The 22,921-nt window shown below is 42.7% G+C and overlaps 1 protein-coding gene across 3 annotated transcripts in view; it reads right to left on the bottom strand.

The window, feature by feature from the left end:
- Positions 1-22,921, bottom strand: part of PDLIM3 (PDZ and LIM domain 3) — a 214,851-nt gene that overhangs the window by 28,713 nt on the left and 163,217 nt on the right. The window contains exon 2 of one of the 3 annotated variants that reach the window (XM_050792599.1): positions 5,277-5,483. In XM_050792599.1, the coding sequence (XP_050648556.1) occupies positions 5,277-5,369 (93 nt within the window). In that variant the 5' untranslated portion in view covers positions 5,370-5,483. Of the gene's footprint in view, positions 1-5,276; positions 5,484-22,921 lie in introns of those variants that run through there. The other 2 variants (XM_050792600.1, XM_050792601.1) reach the window with 2 other exon arrangements.

Below are 22,921 nucleotides of genomic sequence, written 5' to 3'. Positions count from 1 at the left end.
TACATGTTCCTTCTTTTCTGCTGATATTAGCTTCTCAGGGGTTAGAAGCCCATCTAAGCCACAATTATACGCTCGCAGCGTCTTTCGCGTACAAGACATTCTGCACACAGTAGATACTTGTGAGATGTATGAGTTACACACAAACCAGTACTTCCATGTAGACATGGTCTGTGTTAGAACAAAATTGAATAGGTTTTTATTTACATCAACCTTTCTACTACCTTTGTTTTACCCTGGAAAAGAATTGCATTCAATTGCAAACAGTCCTTTCTAAAAGTTTAAATTTCAAATGTAGTTTATATTACATTAAATTTCAAATTTAGTTTATTTTAAAGTCATACACTTTTCTCTCTTAAAGCCTGCAAAAATTAGGAACATGCTAACATTTTCTATACTGGTCCTCAAGCTCGTACAGCATTCTCAGTTATAATGATCTTGATCTTAGATGTGCTCTGGATAGGAAGGAGGGAGGAGAAGAGGGGAAAGAGAAACTGAGTGAGAAAGGACACACTGGCATCAGACCTAGACAATCATTTTATGTCATGGACATAAAAGAAGCCTGCCCTGTACACTAGCCTCCCCTTATTCACGGTTTTATTTTCTGCAGTTTCAGTTATCCGAGGCCAACTGCAGCCTGCAAAAAGTAATTGGAATATTTGAGAAGTAAACAACTCCTAAGTGTTAAATTGCAGCTGTGCTGAGTAGCGTGATGAAGTCTTACTGTGTCCCACCTGGGTCATGGATCATCCCCTTGTTTAGCGTATCCACATTGTCTATGCTACACTCTTCACCGTGAATCACTTTGCAGTCTTAGTTATCAGATTGGCTGTCACAGTATTGCAGTGCTTGTGTTCAACCCTTATTTTACTGAATAATGGCTCCAAAGTGCAAGAGTGCTGTGCCCAAGTTATAAATTAAACTTCATCACAGGTATGCATGCATAGGAAAAAACACATATATATAATTAGGGTTTGGTACTAATGTAGGTTTCAGGCAACCACTGGGGGTCTTGGAATGTGTCCCCTGTGGATGAGAGGGGATTACTGTATTCCATACTGAAATTTTGTCAAAGCAAATGATTTGTAACTTGTCTGTGAGAGTAGATCTAGCTTCTGGATGGTCCAAGAACTTAGACTTTGTAGAAGGTTTTATGAAAAAAAAAGAAAAGATGCTCACTTAAAGAAGTGAACCTTAAAATTCTTCTGTGAAATGCTTTGGCCAGTTATATATGGTGTTCAAAATAACAACTCCCTCCCCTAAACTGAACATCCAAAACTGAAATTTTATATTGCACAAGGTCTATCACTCTTATTGCCTAGAAACTGCTTTCCTAAAAATTGTGTTTATCACAACCAGTTGCTAAAAATTTGTTTTGAGAATGTCTGGTGTTTGACTTACCTTACTCTTGATTGTTTTCATAATACAAAGATTCATCTGGCTGACTATGTGGATTGTACACAATTACAGGGGTGAGGGCCCTGTGTCCTAATTTTGGGAACTGTAATTTCAATTGATGGAGGAAGTTATATTTGTCACTCTCCTACAAACTCTGGTTGGAGCCCCATTGTCTAGGAGTATTGCTGTAGCCTGTATTTGTATAGTGTGAGGGAGTGAATGGTATAGCTTGTAAGAGGACAAAAGCTGATTTAATGGGGACTTGATTAAACACATCTCATTTATGGGATCTTTTGTGGCTTTAAGTACAGACATTGGTATTTCAATTCTTTGTATATTAAGAACTTATTTAAAACTGACAAATTGGCCAGGCGTGGTGGCTCACGGCTATAATCCCAACACTTTGGAAGGCTGAGGAGGGCGGATCGCCTGAGGTCATGAGTTTGAGACCAGCCTGGCCAACCTGGTGAAACCCCATCTCTACTAAAAAAAAAAAAAAAAAAAAAAAAACAAAAATTAGCTGGGTGTGGTGGCGGGTGCCTGTAGTCCCAGCTACTAGGGAGGCTGAGGCAGGAGAATCGCTTGAACCTGAAAGGTGGAGGTTGCAGTGAGGCAAGATTGCACCACTGCAATCCAGCCTGGGTGACAGAATGAGACTCTGTTTCAAAAGCACAAAAAAACCAAAACAAAACAAAAACATGACACATCAACTAACAATAGAACAATTCTCACTTATCTTTTTGTGAAATATTTTTGAGAACACATTCTGTACCTACTTGTAATAGTTCTGTAAAAAGTGAACAATCTAGTCAATCATTCATACTGTGTCTATATTTATTCTACAATACATATGATCTACTAGGAACTGTGCTAAGCCCTGAATGACCCCCAAATTAGAAGGTTCCCGCCCTTGGGGAACGTGCAGTTTGGTGGGATACAGATGCAGTGAAACATCTGGTACAGGCATGACATAAGGAGGGATTACACAGGCCGAAAGCTACAGTAATCAAATGGATGAGATGGTTGTTACTGAAAGAAGGACTGGAAAGAGGCGTTGGAGTGGGTTTCCACAGGCATAGAGGACAGTGGTGTGGTGTGGGGAAAAGAAATCTGGGGAAAAATGGTATCAGGAGCAAACACATGTCAGGGAAACCATAAGTAGTCCAGAGGACAGCCCCCCTGCCTACGTGTGGAGCAACGGGAAGAAAGGGAGAGAAAACGGAGAGGAAAGAAATGAAGTTAGCAACTCAAATTGGGATAGTAGATGGTAAAAAGTCATGAATGTGATGCTAAAGCCACACATTTCACTCTCTACAAACCAGTGATGCCACTGAAGGATTTTTAAGAATGAGAAAGGAGCAACTTGGCATTTTCCAGAGACGGTAAGAGTATGCTGTGTGAATTGGACGGGGGAGACAAATGTCTAGGTGTGGAGCTAGGAAAGCTTGAAGAAGGACAGTGGTAGAAAAAATGGAAAGTGGCAGATCTTGAAGACAGAATCAATAAGGCCAGTGATGAAGAGGATGGCAGAAAACACCTCTTTGGAAATATCGGAACAAGTGTCCATTTTCACCTGTGGCCTTCAGAATGCAGGCAGAGCCAGCATCAGAGCCTGGTTAATGAATCTTTTAAAGCCTCATTCTCCTCATTTGCAAAAGGGGACGTCACTACTGCTACTCTCCTAAAGATTATTGTGAGATTTCAGTGAGTTCGTGCATATAAAAGGTTCCCATCAATCCCTGGCAAGCAAAAGAGTACAATAACACACTTACGACCTCACACACTACCTTTCAAAATGGTGTAAAAATGTTAAAAGCGGTACAACAATTCACCATTTAACAATACTGAGTTATTTTTCTGTAATACTTTTCTGTAATACTTTTTATTCTTTTTCTTAACAAATTTCAGTATTCTTATCATTTCAGTGAAAATATTCTCAATTAGGTGTTCACTAAAGCATAAAAGTTATTATTGAATAAATAAATGAATATTCTTATTTATTCAATAAGAATCTACTATGTACCTGGCTTTAGGGACGCTTGGGATACAAAAATAATTTGGTTTTACCTGCTGTCCTGGAATTAATTAAAGAGAAAAGGCATAATCAAGTGAAATAATATTTGGTCATAAACTGTTATTGAACCAAATGTCAAAATGAGTGATACGAATTAGTTATGAGTTAGAAATTCCAGATAGAATTGGTTTCCCTAATAATAATTGTCATTATATCAAATATATTTACCAATAGCTATTGTAGGCCCACTCTGGAATGTAAGCACTGATTTAAAATAAACATTTATAATGTCAACAACTCAAAAATTCAAGCATATCATTACTTATATTGACATACAATTATACTATAATAGCAAAATATTTCTTTTATAAATACCTTAAAAGATTTTCGTGACTAAATTATTTTGTTAGAATTTAATGATTTATTCTGTGTTAGGATTCAAAAGTTTATTCAATTTAAATAAAAACTATACTCCAGAAACTAAAAATATTTCTTACTAGATATAATGGAAACTGGTTTTTTTTTTTTTCCGGTAAATCTATAATAGGAATTGCTTGGCCCAGGTCACTAAAGCATTTTCTGCTTAATTTACTCAGGAACATTTTTGGGGGTATGTTGAACAGTTTTCATGTTTCATATAAAAACACATGTCAGATGTGTTTATATGTTTTTGAAAAATGTAAAACAAGGCTTGAAACGTTCCATTGTATGCGTCTGTAGGATACATGTTTTGACATATTTTTAAAAGGATGTTGGTTCCCAATTCTCATAGGCATATACAAATAAAACAGAATTTAAAAGGTATTACCTTGTTCAAAATCTGTATGAGATCAATCAGATTACAACATATACATTTATAAAATATGGCATGAGAATACAAGAAAATAAAGTATAATACTCTGAAACTAAAAGTATAATATTCTGAAAGTTTACGCCCTTAGGTATTAAATGTTTTATATGTGACAACTGAAATAATACATTAATTTTCTATGAAGAAAAACATTGTTAGAAAAAAATCAAATAGACCAAATAATGCTTTAGAATTCTTCAAATTTACTGATGAGAGAAACCCTGAGGTTTTATTTTTACCTTGTTTTCTCATCATACAACAGAGAACACTAAGTAAAGCTTGATTTTGATATTAAAGCATTATTTTCGGTTTTTAGGCTGAGTGGTTTACTCTGCACCAGGTAAACTAAACTGCCACGTTTTCTTTGTAGCTGGAGTCAGAGGTTGATGATTGCTAAGCCAAGTTCTCAGCTTTGGAAAAAATGTGTTCAAAATGCCTGGAAACTCAGGAGAACGCATTAGGAACATTTCCCCTGTCTGGGCTGATAGGAGCTGCTCCAGTTTGGCCAACCCAGGCCGTGCCCCGAGAACAGCGCGCTGCTGAAGTTTTCATCTGGACTAGAAAAATGCTCAGCTGCGCGCCAGCTCCAGGGAATGCCCGGGGGCGCCATCCCTCGTCTCTCCCACCCGGGACCCATCATTTGTTACGGAAGGGCGACGGGGTGTGTTTTATTTCTGTTATCACATACAAACATTTAATACGTAAAGGCGAGGACGCATCGAGTCTGGCAGCCTCGCCTTCCCTGAGCCCAGGGGCTCTCCTCGGAAAGTCGCTGCGGACCCAGAGGATGGGACACCTTTAGAGCGGACTTTGTCAATCTCTGAGCCGCTCCGCAGCCACTTGACGGAGTTGCCACCGCCCCCGGAGCTGGGCGCTGAAGCCCGGGACCCAGCAGCGCCCCGTCCGCCAGCCCGCGCGCGCTTTCTAGCCGCCCTCGGCCCCAGGGCACCCACCGCGTCCCCCCGGACGCCACCGGAGTCCCCACCTCGCAGCAAAAGCAAGAACGCCGACACCTACCCTGGTGATGACCAAAGGCTGGTTGAAGTCTATGCCCCCTGAGAGCCTGAAGCCCCAGGGCGCCGGGCCCGGAAGGACCACCGTCTGGGGCATGTCGCCTTCCTCCTGCCCACCGGGCTCTGAGTGTCCCCGCGCGGGGCAGCCACTCCGCGCCGGGCAGCGTCCTGGCTCCGACCCGGGCGGGGGCGCTTTATCCCCGCTGGGAGTGACGTCACCGCCCCGCCGTCCTCCCCGCCCCCTCCCACCCCGGAGAGCTCCAACTTTGGAAGCGAGAGCCGCGCCAGCCCTGCGGGAGTGCGCAGTCCGGCCGGCTGGGGCAACCTCCCGGGCCTCGGAGGGCGCGGGGGCTTCGGGTTACAGCGTCCGTCGCTCTCTTGAAGTCACACCTGTCTCCCTGTTTATCTTCTGCTTGGAGCGCAGCAGTACACTTTGTTGGAAGCGAAAGCAGTCAGACCACAGCCTCCATGCTTTCAATTAAAACGAGCATCATCAATGCAATTCGTTATTTAGCAGTTTCGAGTGCATTAATATTTACTTACTACCTCTGCCGCTTTGGGCAAATTACTTAACGTCCTTTTAAATTTTTGTTTTATTTATTTAGTTTTCGTAGAGACCGGGTCTCCACTTTGTTGCCCGGGCTAGTCTTGAACGCCTGGGCTCAAACAGTCTTCCCACCTCGGCCTCCCAAAGTGCAGGAGAGTCTGGCCCGGGTCCTGTGGTAGTCTTGGTGTGGACTCAAGTATTTCTGGTGTTATGCGTTAGGATGTTGTGATTCCCAAAGGGAGAGGATGAGGGAAGAGAAATAAGAAATGCTTTAAAAACTCAAGAACAAGGGTCTTGTGGACTTAATGCCCCATATGATAGGGTCGTATTGGTCTAGGAGGACAGAGCTGCAGCAGACTTTTAAGAGGGCAGTCTCTTTGGAAGCAGTTTTAAGACTGATGGAGAAAAGAGAAAGGAGATGCAGGAAGCAGTAAGCAAAGTGAACCAGCCTGGGCAAATGTAAATCACAAAGGTATGATGGGCATTACTTTGTTCGCTGTGGTGGATTACATAAAAGTCCCAGGGGATAAGCATCTAGTTCCAGACATTTCCCAGTGCCCCATCTATGCCGGACCATCGAGCAGCTGAATGTTCCATCTTCCTGCTAACTTTGCCTATTTGGGCTGAGGCTGTATCACAGGGCACATTTCTTCTGTCAGTCGCTGGCTCTGTCTGCGTGATACAAACATACACATGCACACACACAGAGGTCCATTCAGAGAAAAAAATCAGACAAGTCATTTGGTGTTGTGTAATAACAGTAATTGTTTTTACCTTATTTAACGAGCTGGCTTCTATAAACAGCTGATTTTTTTCTTTGCCTTTTCACTGTCCATTTTGGCATCATTTAGATGTAGCCAATATCTATACAATATCCATATAATATCTGATGAGTTTTATTTATTTTTTTTTTTTTTGAGACAGAGTCTTAATCTGTCACCCAGGCTTGATGAGTTCCTCAGGCTTTGCAGAGAGCATGGAAAGCAGCAACATGAGATGGGCAGTTTTGCTACATCCTGCTCTTCACCGAGACCAGCAGGAAAGTGCTCAGAAGTGACTGTTAAGGTAGAGGCGAGAATAACTGGGAGGGAGTATTCTAAGGAAGAAGCACTGGCCCCATCCTAAATGGTCCTAGAAAATCCTGCTTTGGGTTTGGGTACTGTTCTAAGAAGAGGTTCTTTTTGCATGACTCTTTCGTTTGTTTTTTTGTTTTGTTTTGTTTTGAGATGGAGTCTCACTCTGTCACCCAGGCTGGAGTGCAGTGGCGCTATCTCAGCTTACTGCAAGCTCCGTCTCCCGGGTTCCTGCCGTTCTCCTGCCTCAGCCTCCTGAGTAGCTGGGACTACAGGCGCCTGTCACCATGCCTGGCTAATTTTTTGTATTTTTAGTAGAGACGGGGTTTCACCGTGTTAGCTGGGATGGTCTCGATCTGCTGACCTTGTGATCCGCCCGCCTTGGCCTCCCAACGTGCTAGGATTACAGGTGTGAGTCACCACACCCGGCCTCATTTGTTTTTTCTTCTTTTTCCCTTTCTAAAGGAAACGGGGACAGTGTTAATAAGAATGAAGTGATCCACTCTCCTTGGGGTGTGTGTCAAGGTTCCAGAGGAAGGGATGTCAGAGTTGGATCTTGAAGGGTAAGAGAGTTTTGCAAGTGGCTGGAATTGGGAGGGACACAGGAGGGAGGACATTGAAAGCAGAAGAACTGTATAGAATGTGCAGTCACAGGGAGGGAAGAAACTGATGGCCCATTAGGAAATGGCAAGTAATGTATGGATAGAGCCTAGCCCATTGGATAGAAACAGGAGACAAGGATCACAGTAGTCAGGGCCATATCAGTAGAGAGGACTTCATATGTTACAATAAGATTTTGACTATTGGGAGCCTTTGAAGAGTTGTAAGCAACATGCATACTAATCAAATTTGCATTTACAAGCATCATTCTGGGAGGTGAGAGGCTGAATCGCAATTGAAGGAGATAACACAGGGCGTCCCATGAACAATTACTGCAACAATCCAGTGGAGGATATTGACTGGGGCAATGAGGATGGAGCAGTGTGGGCAGATATGGGAATCACATAGAGGTTAATTGGCACAATCTGGGGACAAATCTCACATGGGGGATTAGGGAGTGGTTAGGAGATTTGGATGGCTCCCAGACTTCCCCGTCGTGTTTTACATGAGTGGTGGAATTATGAACAAGGGGACCTGCACTAGCACTTTACTGCCCTGGGATAGAGCAAAAATCTGCTAATGAAGGGCTGGGAGGGCCTTTCATCATCCATAAACACGTGCCGTGGGCGCTCTTCAGATTTGTCTCTATGTCACACAACAGTCATTGCAAAGGCCGGCCGGGGGTTCTGGCTCCTCTTCCCAAGTTTTCTATACTTTAACATTTTAAAACTTTCTTTCTTCCTTCCTTCCTCCTTTTCCTTCCCTACCCCCTTTTCTTTCTTCCTATCTTTAAGGGAAGAGTATATATCTGTTTACATCTTGGGTTCCCTTAGCCAGCTAAATTTTTTTGTGCATTAAAAGACCATTGGTGGTTATTAGAAATGCAAATTCCTGGGCTCCACGCTCAGGAGATTTGAATTCAGTTGCTGAGGCCAAAATCCACTGTGGGTGGTCTGTGGACCACACATTAAGAAACAGTCAACACATAGGATTAGACTTTCTTATACTGTGTCTTTTTATGTGCTGCTCCTCCTTTCTGGAATGTTCTCTTTTGTCTATCACAGCTCACCCTCTTTCCCCATTTCCTGGGAAGATTGACCATCTGTAGCTATATCAGACTTTCTCCTTGCTTAGTTCTTACATCTTGGCAACAGAACATGAAAGTCTGAACTTGGCCATCTTCCAGTTTAGCCGGTCACTTAGCAATGCGAGGTGCTGGGCTAACAAAGGAACAAGGCATGGATGTGGGTTTGGGAGGTGCACACTCTTGCAACATGCCTTTTCCACAAGGGCTAATTTTCTGTATTCCAAACCAGACACTAGGCTTCTCCAGGGCAGGGGCTGCGTTTCTTTGGAATCCACCACAACTGCCATCCCAGTGCTGGGCACTGAAGAGGTGGTCAGTGATTCCTGATAGGGAGAAACAGTTTTGGTCCTGAGATTTGTTGGACGAGGGAAGCTGACTCTTCCTTCTATATTTTCCTTCAACAATAGTCCTACCAAGAAGCACCTTCTGGCCAATTGCCATTATGCGCAGTGTTTGCAGTTTCTTCTCCCTCAGCTTCACCTTGCTATTGGTGTATTTGCATATACTTGTTGGTCTGGCTGTGCAGATCAACTTATCCCAGGGCCAGGTGGGCAGCCAGCCAGCGCTCCCAAACCTTCCACACATTGTGCATGATTCTGTTTTGGGAGAAGCCTGTGTGATTTTCATGTTTTAGAGGACCTGGCGCTTGTGAAATCTCTCCTGGGGAGTTAGCCACACTGAATCCCACGCTTTGTATCTCTGCCCTCGGGGCTGGCAGGAGCCTATATTGTTTCATTCCCACATCGTCACACTCCTTGGGCTGATGTGATGGTTCAGCTCGAGGTCATTTGGTATTCCCCTCTGAAATGTCACTGAGTTTTCCCACTGTTTGTTCTGAATTAACTAATAACAATGGAGAGAATCATTAGTATGCTGGAAACATGAACTGAGACATTGTGGGTGAGCAGCAAATTGGGGCCTCCTTTGGGCATCAGCTTCTGTTGCTGTGTGGCTGCCATTTCAGTACTAGTGCCTTTGCTGCGTTGTGAAGAAAGAGGGTGCACATGAGTGTGTGTGTGTGTGTGTGAGAGAGAGAGAGAGAGAGAAGGGGAGAGAGAGAGAGAAAGAGAGAGAACGAGCCAGGGTGGGGGAATTTTCACATCTTCCCATTTGAGCAGCTTGCCTCCGGCATTTCCATCCTTACTGGATTGCCTTCCAGTTGGATTTCAAGCTGAGTAAGGGCACGTTGCTTCTTGCCACTTCTTTTCTTGTGGGCTGATCATCTGGTTCTGATTCTGTGAAAGTGAATTTGATGAGAAGAGCCGCTGTGAAGTGTCAGGCACTTGAGATGTTAGTTACTTCTCATTCTTAAGACAATCTTGCAAAACACACGTGATCATCCCAGGATAGAGAGAGGGAGAAGATAAAGGGTTCTTGGAGAGTGGCAGAGCGGGACTCAGACCTGACTCTGCATCTTTCCCTGCTTCCCAATTATTTTACTGCTTCATGTTGCCTCTTAAGAATGCACATTTGCTAAGGTTTGCTGACCCTGGAGCCTCTCTCACAACCTCTATTCAATATTTGTGCAATGGTTTAAGCTCCTGAAAAGCCGGCAGCTCTATTCAGACTGAAGTTTCATTCTCCCTGGGGACTAAAGGTGAAGTCACAAAATGCTGTGGGAGACTCATCTGAAATTTGGAGTCCATTTCCCTCATCACAGCCTGATAATGTTGTTGTCTGGATCCTAGAAATCCCTGCTTAGATGTGCCTCGGGAGACCAGAAAGACCTGGTCTTTGGTCGATGGTATTTTGTTGCTAGAGTTAGCTGGCCTCAGATTCTCTCTGGATGCACCTGCACATGTTTTTCATGGCACCGGAGAGCAATCTGAAGCGCCAGGATGCGTATTTGTAATAGAAACACATCTGAACCCATTTGTCAGTAACAGAGACCATGCGTTTCAGGGCTTTTTTTTTTTTTTTTTTTTTTTTTTTTTTTTGAGTCAGTTTATCATCGCTATAAAAACATTTCAAAGAGGAATGGAGTGCACAGAGGCCCTGGGGAGCAGTGCAGGGAGTTCTCGGTTCGAACGGCTGAATGGTTTGGACGGCTGAGTGCCTGGCCTTGGCTGAGTCACTCCTAAGGTCTGGAGTAGAGCACTAATGCTGCGTTTAATCTGTCACAGACGCCTTGGCCTTCTCCCTGAGCTTTCCCACCTGTTCGCCGCTGGGACCCGTGGCTGTCTCCTAACAAATAAAATGTGTGTGTTCTGTACTAGACATGTCAGTTAAGTCAAGAGAGGACTGGGTTCCATATATAGTCGTGTTTGTGGTGTTGAGTTTTCTTTTTTAAAAAATCCTTTAGCTAGAGATGAAAAATGAGGGAAATAACGAATGACTAACTACTTTATAGGGTTCGTATTTAAATGATATGGAAAATATTGTTCATATTCTAGGATAATAGGCTCAGAGTTCTCTTCAAGAAGAGACAGAGACACATTTTAGAATGGAGGAAAATGAGCATTTCTGCCCTGTTTCTTTCGCAGTTTTCTGATGACGTTGGGAGGAAACGAACATTTTAGGTTTTAAGTCCTGGCCAGGTGGTGTGGTTAAAGTGAAGGTCAGGCTGGGCGCGGTGGCTCACGCCTGGAATCCCAGCAGTTTGGGAGGCCCAGGTGGGTGGATCACGAGGTCAGGTGTTCTAGACCAGCCTGGCCAACAAGGTGAAACCCCATCTCCACTAAAAAAAAAAAAAAATACAAAAATTAGCCGAGTGTGGTGGTGGATGCCTGTAATCCCAACTACTCGGGAGGTTGAGGCAGGAGAATCTCTTGAGCTCAGGAGGCAGAGGTTGCAGTGAGCCAAGATTGCACCACTGCACTCCAGCCTGGGCGACAGAGCAAGACTCAGTCTCAAAAAAAAAAAAAAAAAAAAAAAAAAAAAAAAAAAAAAGGGAAGGTCTTCGCTCTACAGGAAAGCCATCTGCAGGAAAACACACTGGCTGAAGCTTCCCTGGAATAGAGAAATCACTAAGTTTTAGGCATAAATTGGATGTTCATGATCCAAATTAGAACCAAACTCAGTGAAGGCCCTGGGTCTAACTATGGCATTAAGATTATTCATCCCTTGGATCCTGTCTTACCAGAATCTTCTGGATTTTCTCTGACATGAGTCACTGGTGCTTCTTATAGTTCCTTGAAAAAGTCCCCCTTCTCATTGCTCTGACATGGCAGTGAGTCCCAGGCTCATCTCATTTTTGGGATATCACTGGGTGGTCTCATTAAAACCCACGCCCTTTTCTGCTTAAAAATGGAAGCCTGCCCCTCCCAATTAAATCTATAGCTCCTTGTTTATTGTTTGCTGGACCTGAGATTCATATATTGAAGGGTCTATTCAACTTTTTCTCTCAGAGGAACTCAAACTCAACTTGTCCAAAATTCCAATCTTCTGCTTCTTTCCCTTCCTCTCCCCGCTGTTTTGGTGAAGGGCATCCATCCCCACAATCGTCCCTTAGGGCTCAAACCTGAGTGTTACTTTCCACACCTCTCAACCACCGCAAGTATATAATAGGTCAGCAAGTCTCTTGGATCACATCGGCACCTTACTAGCCTCACATCCAAGTCCTGTGGACCACAGTGCTACATTACTCTCTCCTCTTTCCAGTTCTCTTGGATCACACGGGTACATGACCAGCTCTTGTATCCAAACCCTTGTCTCCATGCTGACTCTTTTAGTTGCTCTTACGGACTCTTGGTGGGGTGACCAGAAGCTTCTTCTCACCTCTTTCCTTGCCTTGGGCTTTACCCCTTCCCGTCCACCCTGCCTGCTGCTGCCAACGTGATCTGAAGTTTAAGTATCACCGAGTACCTTCCCTGTTTAAAGTTCCTCAGGGGCTCCCCAGAAGCATTCAGGATAAATATCAGATGCCTTGGCTTAGTCCATAGTCCCTGAAGCTCTGCCTCAAATTGGGTCTGTAGCTTCAACTTCCACCACTTCCTGGACAGATGCCCTTTCTCCAGCCATCTAAAGCTCTTGTTCACAGAACTCCCCAAATGGCCTAGTGTTTTAAGTCCTTGACCATGATTCCTCTTCGGCCTGGATTCATTCATTCATTCATTCATTCAGTCAGTCATTTATTCAACAATTGTTTGTGGAGCTTGCACTCTGTACCAGACACCCTTCCATTGATTCCTGCTCTCACAAAACTCACATTCTAGTAGACGAATACAGTAAATAAGCACACAGTGAATCTCAGATAGTTCTGGAAGTTATGAAGGCAATGAACCAGGGTCATGAAATCGCCAGTACTAAATGGTATGTGTGATGAAATTATATGGGCATGTGCTCGTGCAGAAAAGCAGCTAAGACCTCATGAGCTCCAGAGAGCTGCCCAAAGTTGGGGGGCACTAAGTGGCAGAGACAGTGGGCAAACATGGCGGTGTGGGTCCAGCGCCCACACACGCGGCTTTCGCTGAGCACTTTATCCTGGGTGCCAGCCGAATACTTGGCACATAGTAGCCAAGTACCTGGGAGGAGGGGAAGATAAAATTTCCACATGTGTCCAGGACCATCTGAAGCCATTTCCCACACTTTAATTCACTCATATAGAATAACGTGTGTTATAAATTCGCCTTACGTGATCTATGGTGTTCATTATCAGGAAAGAAGGGTCTATTCCCAAAGGCAGGCTGTTGGGTTCAAATGTACCAGTAGATCCAATTTCTTCTTGTGAAAATACAGGTGGAGTAGATGAATATTTTTTTAAATAAACATGACACCAATCCATTAAAAAAAATGGCGTATGTGAATCTGCAGGGGCTGCGTTAGACAGAGTTCTGTGGGAAGGTCCTCCTGAGAAGGGCTATTTTTCCAGAGATCTCAGCTGGGAGGGAAGAGCCAGGAGCTGTGAGGAACAGGGGTGGAAAGGCCCTGAGTCGAGAATGCCCTGAGTGTTTCCGGGGTGTTTGGAAGGCTGGCATGGTTGCAGTTTAGAGATTGAGGGAGAGTGTGGTAGAAGATGAGGAGGAAGAGAGCGAATCGTGTTGGACCATGGAGGCCATAACCAGGAGTCTCATTTTTTATTTAAACGGGGGTGTGATGTGATCAGATTTATATTTCAAATAGATTGTTCTAAAATAACAAGTGTTGGCAGAGTGTGGAGAATTTGAGGGACTCATATATTACTGGTGGGGATGTAAAATGGCACAGCCACTTCGGAAAACAGTTTGGCAGCTCCTCAGTAAGTTGCCTCCCAGACTCACCATAAGATCCAGCAATTCACCCCTAGGAATGTACCCAAAATAATCAAAAACCGGTGTTCAAACAAAAACTTGTACGCAAACGTTCATGGCAGCACTATTCACAGTAGCCAAAAGGTGGACGCAACATAAAAGTCCATCGGTTATTGAACGAGTAAACAAAATGTAGTGGATCCAAACATTGGGATGTCATTCTGCCATAGAGGAGAACGAAACATTTACACATTCCTCGGCATGCGAGAGCCTTGAAAACATTACACTAAGTGAAAAAAGACAGACACGAAAGGCCACATATTGTATGATTCCACTTACATGAGTATCCAGAATAGGCAAATCCATAGAAATAGGAAACAGATTAGTAGTTTCCAGGGGCTGGAAGGTGTGGGGAACAGGGAGTGACTATTTAATGGGTACAGGTGTCCTTTTGGGGTGATAAAAACGTTCTGGAACTAGGTGGTAGGGGTGGTTGTAGAAATTGTAAGTTTACTTAATGCCAGGAATTGCATTCTTTAAAATGGTTCAAAAGGTCAATTTTATGTGATGTGTATTAATCAGCTTGGGCTGCCATACCAATATCTGGCAAACCGAGAGGTTTAAATAACATCTATTTGTTTTCTCACAGTTCTGGTCTCACAGACCGAGGAGTCCAAAGTCAAGGTGCCAGCAGTGTTGATGGCCGGAGAGGCCTCTTCCCTTGGGTGGCAGATGGCTGCCTTCTCACTGAGAGCTCACGTGGCTGTGGTCTAAGGATGTAAAATGGGTTCAGCCAGCTGGCTGATATGCTAGTTCAGTCCTTTACTTTGCATTTCTTTAATTTCCGTTCTCCAACTAACAAACAGACTTGCCACAGATTACAAATTTCCTGAAAAGTAAACCATAAAGGGATTTAAAATCTATTTTAAGATGTGTCAAACATCTTGAAAAAAGTTAATGCTAAGTTAACTGCCGAAAAAGACAAGCAAAATAATATGAACATTATGCTAATCAGCAGGTGAAATACAAAAATGAATTGCACATTTCCTTGAAAGCGTGATATTTTTTAAAAAAAGAGGTGAAGTGAAGATTAAAAAGAGAAATTTGCATCCATAGGTGTCCTAGAGAAGCAACTGTAATGACTGCCTGCCACTCATGTGCCACGGGGTGATCTATTCGGTGGAGATGTGCTCTTTGTTCTGGGGTAATGCTGAACGGTTTCTCTCTCATAGGTCCAATGGAGCCCTCTAACTTATAATGCACTTAATTATATCGGGCTTCATTGGCATCGAGATGTCTTTTAGCTAAATATTTTTTGAAGGTATGATAGACAAGATAGTGATTTACTTGAGAGATTGGTGGGAGGCTTCCCAGGCATTCCTAGAATTGCAGACAGTTTCATTTTACAAAGCAGTTTAAAACAGAAGACACAGAATTCGTCTGTCCAGGAGCTTTTAGTATTGCCTGGGTGTGGTGAAGAGGCCAAGCAGTGGCAACCAGGATAGAGTCCTTAGTATAATGTCTTTTTACTGGTCTTTTACTGGGGCCCTCAAATTAGAAAAGATATCTCTACTGAAAAATTATCTAAGAGAGTCCTAAGATCCTTACATTGTTATACCCGGTTTTGAAATTGAAATTCAATTGATTATTGCAGTTTTAGATGAATTGTCAGGAACTTGGGATTTTTAAAATTGATATCATTATGTGTCTTCACCATCTTCTATTAAGGTTTTGATGGGTTATCTCAAGATTAGCACCCAGATTTTAATTTATTTAAAGAAAATTGTGGTGTCTCTTCTGGGGACACAGACAAACAAAACAAAGGAAAACAAAATAACCAGGTAAGTCAAAGTAGATTGCTCATACATACTGCAACTCAAGTTTTGAGTTTCTAAGTTTCTTCACCATTTGGCATGTAAAGATAAGGCCATTTCTCATTGTCTTCTATATGTGGTCCCTCTTTGAAGTAAATACTCTCAATGAAAGAAAATACATATTTGCAGCACCCTGGAATTCAAGATCGTCTGCGCATATGTGAAGTACTTGTGGATCCACTGGGTACTAAATGGGTATTTAAATAAAGAATATTTACATGAGTAACCCCTTCTGAAGAAACCGATCCTAAAGGAAGATGTAGTAAGAGGTTGGATAAATACTCAAAACTGGTGCAAGTACATGGATTGGTTTAAGAGGGAAAGGGTTATTCTAGGGGTAGCTGGTAGTTATCATTTCAGATAAGCCATGTCAAAGCATTTCTGAGTCCCAAAAAATAAGTTATAATAAAATAATGAGAAAGAGTGGTGTTATAAAAATATCTGTGGGATTTGAGCACACATGCTGCCAGAAAGCTGGCAGTTTCGGAGCACACATTTCTCAGTGAGCACACCCTCAACGTGCCATGAGGAGTTGTTGGGCACTGGTGACCTTGGAACATAAGTAGGTAGTAGACATTAGCAGCGACATCACTGCCTCTGGGAGTGAGCACATCATGGACTTGGCTTAGGCTTGTTGTCTGCTTTCCTGGGAACAGTTATCAGGATCAGCGACTTTAGTAGATAGTATGGTTTGAATGTCCCCACCAAAACTGACATTTCATTACCATTGTGACAGTGTTAGGAAGTGGAGCCTTTGGAAGGTGATTAGGCCATGAGGGATTTACCCTCATGAATGGATTAATGTCACTATCGTGAGAGTGGGTTAGTTATCTTGGGCATTTGGACTTCTTTTTCTCTCTGTCTCGTGTGCTTGCTTCTACCTTCTCTCCTTCTGCCATGTGATAATGCAAGAAGAAGACCCTCACCAGGTGCCAGTGCCATGCCCTTGGACTTCCCAGTCTCCAGACTGTGAGCCAGTGAACTTCTACTTTTTATAAATTACCCAATCTGTGTTGTTTTGTATAGCAGTAGGAAATGAACTAAGACATAGGCATAAGCAGGAGTGAGGACAGCTTCTCTAAGCAATGGCGGTTTTGACTTTATGATGTTTAATTTTATGCGTTCACTTCTCTGAGCCGTGGGATGCCTAGATAGCTGGTGAAACATTACTTCTGGGTGTGTCTGTGAGAACGTTTTTTGGATGGGATTAGCATTTGAGTTGATGGACTGAGTAAAGCAGATGGCCCTCCCCACTGTGGGTTATCATCATCCCATCCACGGAGGGCATGAATGGAGAAAGATAGAATGAACTGTGCATGACTGAGCTGGAACACTAATTTCCTCCTGCCCTTGCACTTGTATTCTCAGACCTTCAGACCTAGTCTGGAATCTTTGTCTTTGGCTCTCCAGCTCTAAGGCCTTAAACTATATCCCTGGCTTTCCTGAGTCTCCAGCTTGCAGATGTAGATCATGAGACTTCTCAGCCTTCATAATTACACCAGCCAGTATCTTATAATAAGTCTGTCTGTCTGTCTGTCTGTCTCTCTATCTATCTATCTACCTATCTATCAATCAGTCATCTCTCTGTATCAACCCATTCTTGCATTGCTATAAAGAAATACCTGAGACTGCATAATTTAGAGGTTTAACTGACTCCTGGTTCCACAGGCTGTATGGGAAGCATGGTGGCATCTGTTCAGCTTCTAGGGAGGCCTCAGGTAACTTACAATCATGGCAGAAGGTGAAGGGGGAGCCAGCACTTCACATGGCTGGAAGCAGGAGGAGGAGTGTGGGGGAGGTGCCACACACTTTTAAACAATGAGATCTTGTGAGAACTCACTCACTATCACAACAGCAGCACCAAAAGGAAAATCTGTCCCCATGATCCAATCATAGCCCACCAGGTCCCACCTCCAACACTGGGGATTGCAACTGGACATGAGATTTGGGTGGGGACACAGATCCAAACTCTATCTATCTATCTATCTATCTATCTATCTATCTATCTATCTATCTATCTATCTATCTGTCTGTCTGTCTGTCTGTCTGTCTGTCTGTCTGTCTGTCTATCTATCTATCTATCTATCTATCTATCTATCTATCTATCTATCATTTATCAACAGTAGATATACTCACAGATGTATACTTGTGGATTGGCTTTGTTTCTCTGGAGAACCCTAAGTAACACAGATTTCATCCGGATTCATTGGCATTGAATCCAGATTCAACAGCTGGCACTGTTGGCGTAAACAGTTGTAGGCGCTGGCCCATGAAAGGAGACCATTGTGGAACACATGTGAGATACTCCTGGGGAGATAAAGGAAAACTGGGGAGGAATTCAAGGAGATTTGGAGTTCCTATAGAATTGTGGGGGCAGAGGCAGTGTTTTAGTTTTCTATCTTTAATTGTGACCCTCTTTTTATCCCAGGTTGGAGCAACCAGAGAATAATATTTGGTTAGTTTGGACCAGTTCTCAGCTTAAATTTTTGATGTTTGGAGGTTTTAGGTGTTGGGAGAGAATCGATGAATAATTGAGAAAGACTTGCAAAGCATTCTTTTCCTTTCTGTTCTTTCAATCTTTCTTCTGTTCGCCTTAAAAATATCAAAAATTCCTTAATGCCAAGATTGTCAATGTAATTTTGTATTAAAAGAGCCTCTTATAAGAGTAAATGTTTCATTGTTTTTTTTTTTTTTTTTCTTTCTACAAACGTAAAAAGAACGTGAGTGAGGATAAGTTTTATTGAGCCCTACAGGCCAGAGCCAACTAGATAGATCCTTTAAGAAAAGTTCATGGTTGTTACTTTGGAAGTTGGGCATCATTACTTTCCATCCTGTCATCTGCTCCTCAGTGGCTCAGCTCCATGTTGATCATTAGACTCAAACATCACCTTGGAGTCTGGCAAACAGCTGCCCAATTTGGTTTAAGGCTAGAGTCTTTTCTGGCAAAGAAGATGGATATGCTCATTCCAGAAGAGTTGGTCTGGAGTTAAACAATGTGCATGTCTGCCAGGTCTGCAGAGATCAGATTGAAGGCCAGCAGGATACCTAGCCTGTGAGCTGGCCTGGAGGGTACAGACAAGGCCTATAAATTCAAGAGCCTGGATGCTAAAGGATTAAATGTTCAACTCTCAAGCCAGCAAAACCCAGTCATGGAACAATTGCATAGTCTTGGATCTTGGTGTTTTGTATCATTTCAGCGTATCATTGTATCCCCTGAAAATACTTACATACTGCAAAGGTTAGGCATAGCCTGGTCTTAAAACCCCCTGTCCATACATCATACTTAATGAAAATAGTAATAGTAATAGTAATTTATTATTGCTACTAGAAATATTTTGAATAATATTGTATTAAACTAGCTATGATGGTTAATATGAAGTGTCAACTTGATTGGATTTAAGAATGCCTAGAGAGCTGGTAAAGTATTATTTCTGGGTGTGTCTATGAGGGTGTTGCCAGAGGAGACGGACATTTGAGTCAGTGGACTGGGAGAGGAAGACCCACCCTTGATGTTGAGCTCTCAAGGCTTTCAGACTTGGACTGATGGATGCATTACAGGCTTCCTTCCTCCTCAGCTTGTGATGAACTACGGTGGGACTTCATCTTGTGATTGTGCGAGTCAGTTCTCCTTAATAAACTCCCTTTCATGTATACATAGATCCTATTAGCTCTGTCCCTCTGGAGAACCGTGCTACGTACTAGCCATTACACAGCCATTGTGAGTCTACCAGCTTCTCACTTATTTGATTGTCTCATAAACTCCCACGTATCTAGCGTTGTGGAATGGCACAGAAAAATGGAACAAGAAATGACATTTTCTGACTTTGAGAAGACAAGATATGCTTTAGAAAATAACTGGAGTATAATACAAGGGTAAACTGACTGTTAGAGGTTCCAAAAGTTGAAGACAATTCTGACCAGAAAAAAATTGTATGGGTGGGAAATAGTCAGTGAGACAAGGGTCCCTGAATGCTTTGCACGTCATGAGGAAAAGGTTTAGTCTTAGCTGGTAGAGAAGAGAGGATTTAGCTTTGTAGGCTGGTAGCAAAGATTAATTAATTTAAGCAGAAGAATTCATTGCCTGGAATGGAGGCAGGGCTGAAAAATCTTGGAGAAAATATATGTTCTTAAGCAGATGGAACTGATGAAACAGGCTCATAGAAGCGACTGTGGAACAATCCAGACACGGAGAAAGAGTAAGTGCTGGTACATCAACTTCAGTGCTGCCGATGAACATGAGGACAGCAGAAATACCTTGAAGATGCAGCAAAGCTTAGGTGTGCTGGGGACCTAGCTTTGATCTTCTGGACAAAAGCAGTGATCACAGAATAGCTTGGCACATACAATTAGAAACTGTTGATATTATGAGTAGAGTTGAGTCTCTACAGAATAGCTTGGCACATACAATTAGAAACTGTTGATATTATGAGTAGAGTTGAGTCTCTGGCATCATTGCAAGTAGCAACATGCTCAGTGGGAAAGGACTGTTGGAATCTCAGCCACGTTCCCCTTCTCAGAGACAATATTCTTGGTCATTTTCTTCTTCAGTCCTCCATTACCTCCAGCATGTTTTGTGCCTCTGAATCTGTGTTCCCCTTTATCCCTTGAGGGCCCTTGTTCTCCTGGAGAAATCTTCCTCATCCTTCAAAAATCACTTCTCTAACACCCCAAAGAAGCTCTCACTCTTCTAGGTTAGTATTTTTACTTTGTAAATAGCTTGACTTTAGCACTTATATTTGATTACATTTAGTCATTTAAATGTGGATCTTTCACCCCAGATTGTTCGTTCTTCAAGGACAAGGGACTATGTCTTATTCATAGTAAATGCAGGGTTTGGGCTTAGTCTTGACTTTGAATCCCAAGCAATTTGCAATTTGCTACTAACTTGCTCTGTGGCTTTAAGAAACATGATTAATTTCTCTTTACCACATGCCCTTCTTTTGTGAAATAAGGCAAATAGTATCCACTTAATAAGGCTACAAATTAAAAACTAATTAAGATAATGTATGAAAGGACCTATCATCGTTATTGGTTCATAGAAACTCAACATTAATTTTTTTCTTCCTTTTTTGCTTTTGATATATCTAGGCTCAGCACAGTGCCTTATGTATAGCAGAAACTCAATAAATTTCAGTGGAACTTACAAATGTTAAAGTTTACTGAGTGCTTACCACATTCCAGGCACTGTTCAGAGCTCTATAGATGTGTAGTAACTCATTCATACTGTCCCTAACAGCAATGAAGAAAGCACCATTAATATGCCTATTTTATTTATGAGGAAACCAAGACATAAAAAAGCTAAGTACTTCCTTAGGGAAGCCCAGCAAATAGACGGCAGAGGCAAGATTTGAATCCAGGTAGGTACGACTCTGAAGTCCATGATTCTATAGGTTGATTCTACGTAGTTACATAGGATGTTGAATCCTCTGAAAATTTCCTGCTGGTGATGATCTAGTCCATTCAGAGAGTACTAAGAGCAGGGTTGGCAAATGGCTTGAGCAAATCTATTCCTAGTATACTACTCCAAAGACTTCTGAGTTGCTCTTAAATTTTTTAGGAGAAATTATTTCCCGTGAAAGAAAAGATCCAATACTGTCATGGCACTCCTTCACTAGGATGAACATCCATTCAAATTAGCTGATGAGTTGACTAAGGAACATATTCATTGAGTCCTACCCAGAATTTGCTTCATTCTTGTCATGCAGTGGAGGGTGGCCCTTGAAGCATAACCACCACCACTACCACCACTGCCACAAATCACCGTTGGTGGTGTTTTCCCCCTCCAGGGGATGCTTCTATTGGCAATGCTGTGGAGTAAGTCCTGCTGGAGCTCCATTTTGCAGCTGAGAAAATTGGAGCTTATGGAGGTAACTGATATGCACAAGGTCACACAGCCAGCAAACACTTCTCCCCAGAGCTATCTGACTCAGGGCCTTCTCGGGCACCCAAGAGCAACATAATTAGAGAAGCCGATAAGGGTTCTACAGTGGCTGGTCCTTGGCTCACCTGGAGAGGAGTGCTGAGAAGATACGCCATCCGTCCTCCTAGGGCTGAGCTTTTGCAAACTATCTTGGAGAAGGAAACAGAAGAAAAACTTTCCCCTGATCTGAAAAATGAGCATTTCTAGTGAAAAAAGAAAAACAGTGCACTATAGAAGTGTTCTTTTAGTTATTCCTGATTTAAATTAGTACTGAATTTTGGTTTGAGCGAAAAAATGATTTAATGACCTAAAATTGTAGTTACCCTAAAGTCAGATTTGTTTTCTTTAAGAAAAGTTAGGGAGAGCTTCCAATCACTTCATCTTCTATTTAAAGGGGAAGAATATTTTTCTATAATAAATTTCACTTTAGAATTAAGCAATGGGACTACAATACTTTCCTGTTTCCCTAACTCACTATGCAATTTTTCCATTTGCAGGGAAGCCAGAAGATGAATTTCTCTGTAGGAAATGGAACGTTGTATAAATATTTTCTAAGAATGGGCATGCACAGACAATATTAATTAAAAGTGATGAAATAGTATAACCTTATGACATCTAATTTTGGTTGTGTGTTAGTGTGTTGATTGATGGAATCCAATTTCCTTTTTACTTTATTTGAGCCATCTTATGGTTCCTCAGCACAAAGCTTGGAACTGAGCAAACATGATAAATAAGACTAGTGTGCACAGAGCACACATTCCTTCTAAGCTGGAGAGGACACGCACCCCTTCTTTCCCCCTACGTGGCCAGCTAAGCACACACTGTACTTGACAGTAAGTCAAGAATAAAATCATAAACTTTGAGTGTGCAATGTTGAAAAATAATTGGTATATTTGAATTTTCCCTTAGAAAAGATTGCATGAGGAGTTGGTATTGATGCTCAGCATGGAAATGACTGTCTCTCTTCCCCAGTGAAGCTCTCCTTGCTGCCTTCCCTTTCCTATGGGCATTGCTGTGCTGCTGGGCTTAGCTGGATGGAGACCCCTTCAGGGCCATGTAATTGGGAGATAGGAGGCAGGACATGCTCCAAGCTTTCTAATGTCGTTGTTTTCACAGCTCTTGGTGACACGTCCATCCACTCCTATGTGTAGCCATTTTCATTTTAGCACATACACTGTGACAGAGGTTGGGGCAATGAGGTGTCCACGTCACCTGCACCCTTGCCCCAGGACTCGCAATTCCTGCACTGCCAAGGCCCTACTGCTGTGTCCAAATCCATCCTTCAGACCCCTCTGCCCCATCATGGTGATGAGTGTCCCTATTGTCCTTTTCCGTCCTTGGGTCTCACGTAGCGTTATGCTAGTTCATGAGGCATATTTT

The sequence above is a fragment of the Macaca thibetana genome, chromosome 5 (assembly GCF_024542745.1).
Source record: "Macaca thibetana thibetana isolate TM-01 chromosome 5, ASM2454274v1, whole genome shotgun sequence".
In the NCBI taxonomy this organism is placed as follows: Eukaryota; Metazoa; Chordata; class Mammalia; order Primates; family Cercopithecidae; genus Macaca; species Macaca thibetana.
Note: the sequence above shows the minus strand (reverse complement) of the source record. Positions and strands in the feature narration are given on the sequence as shown.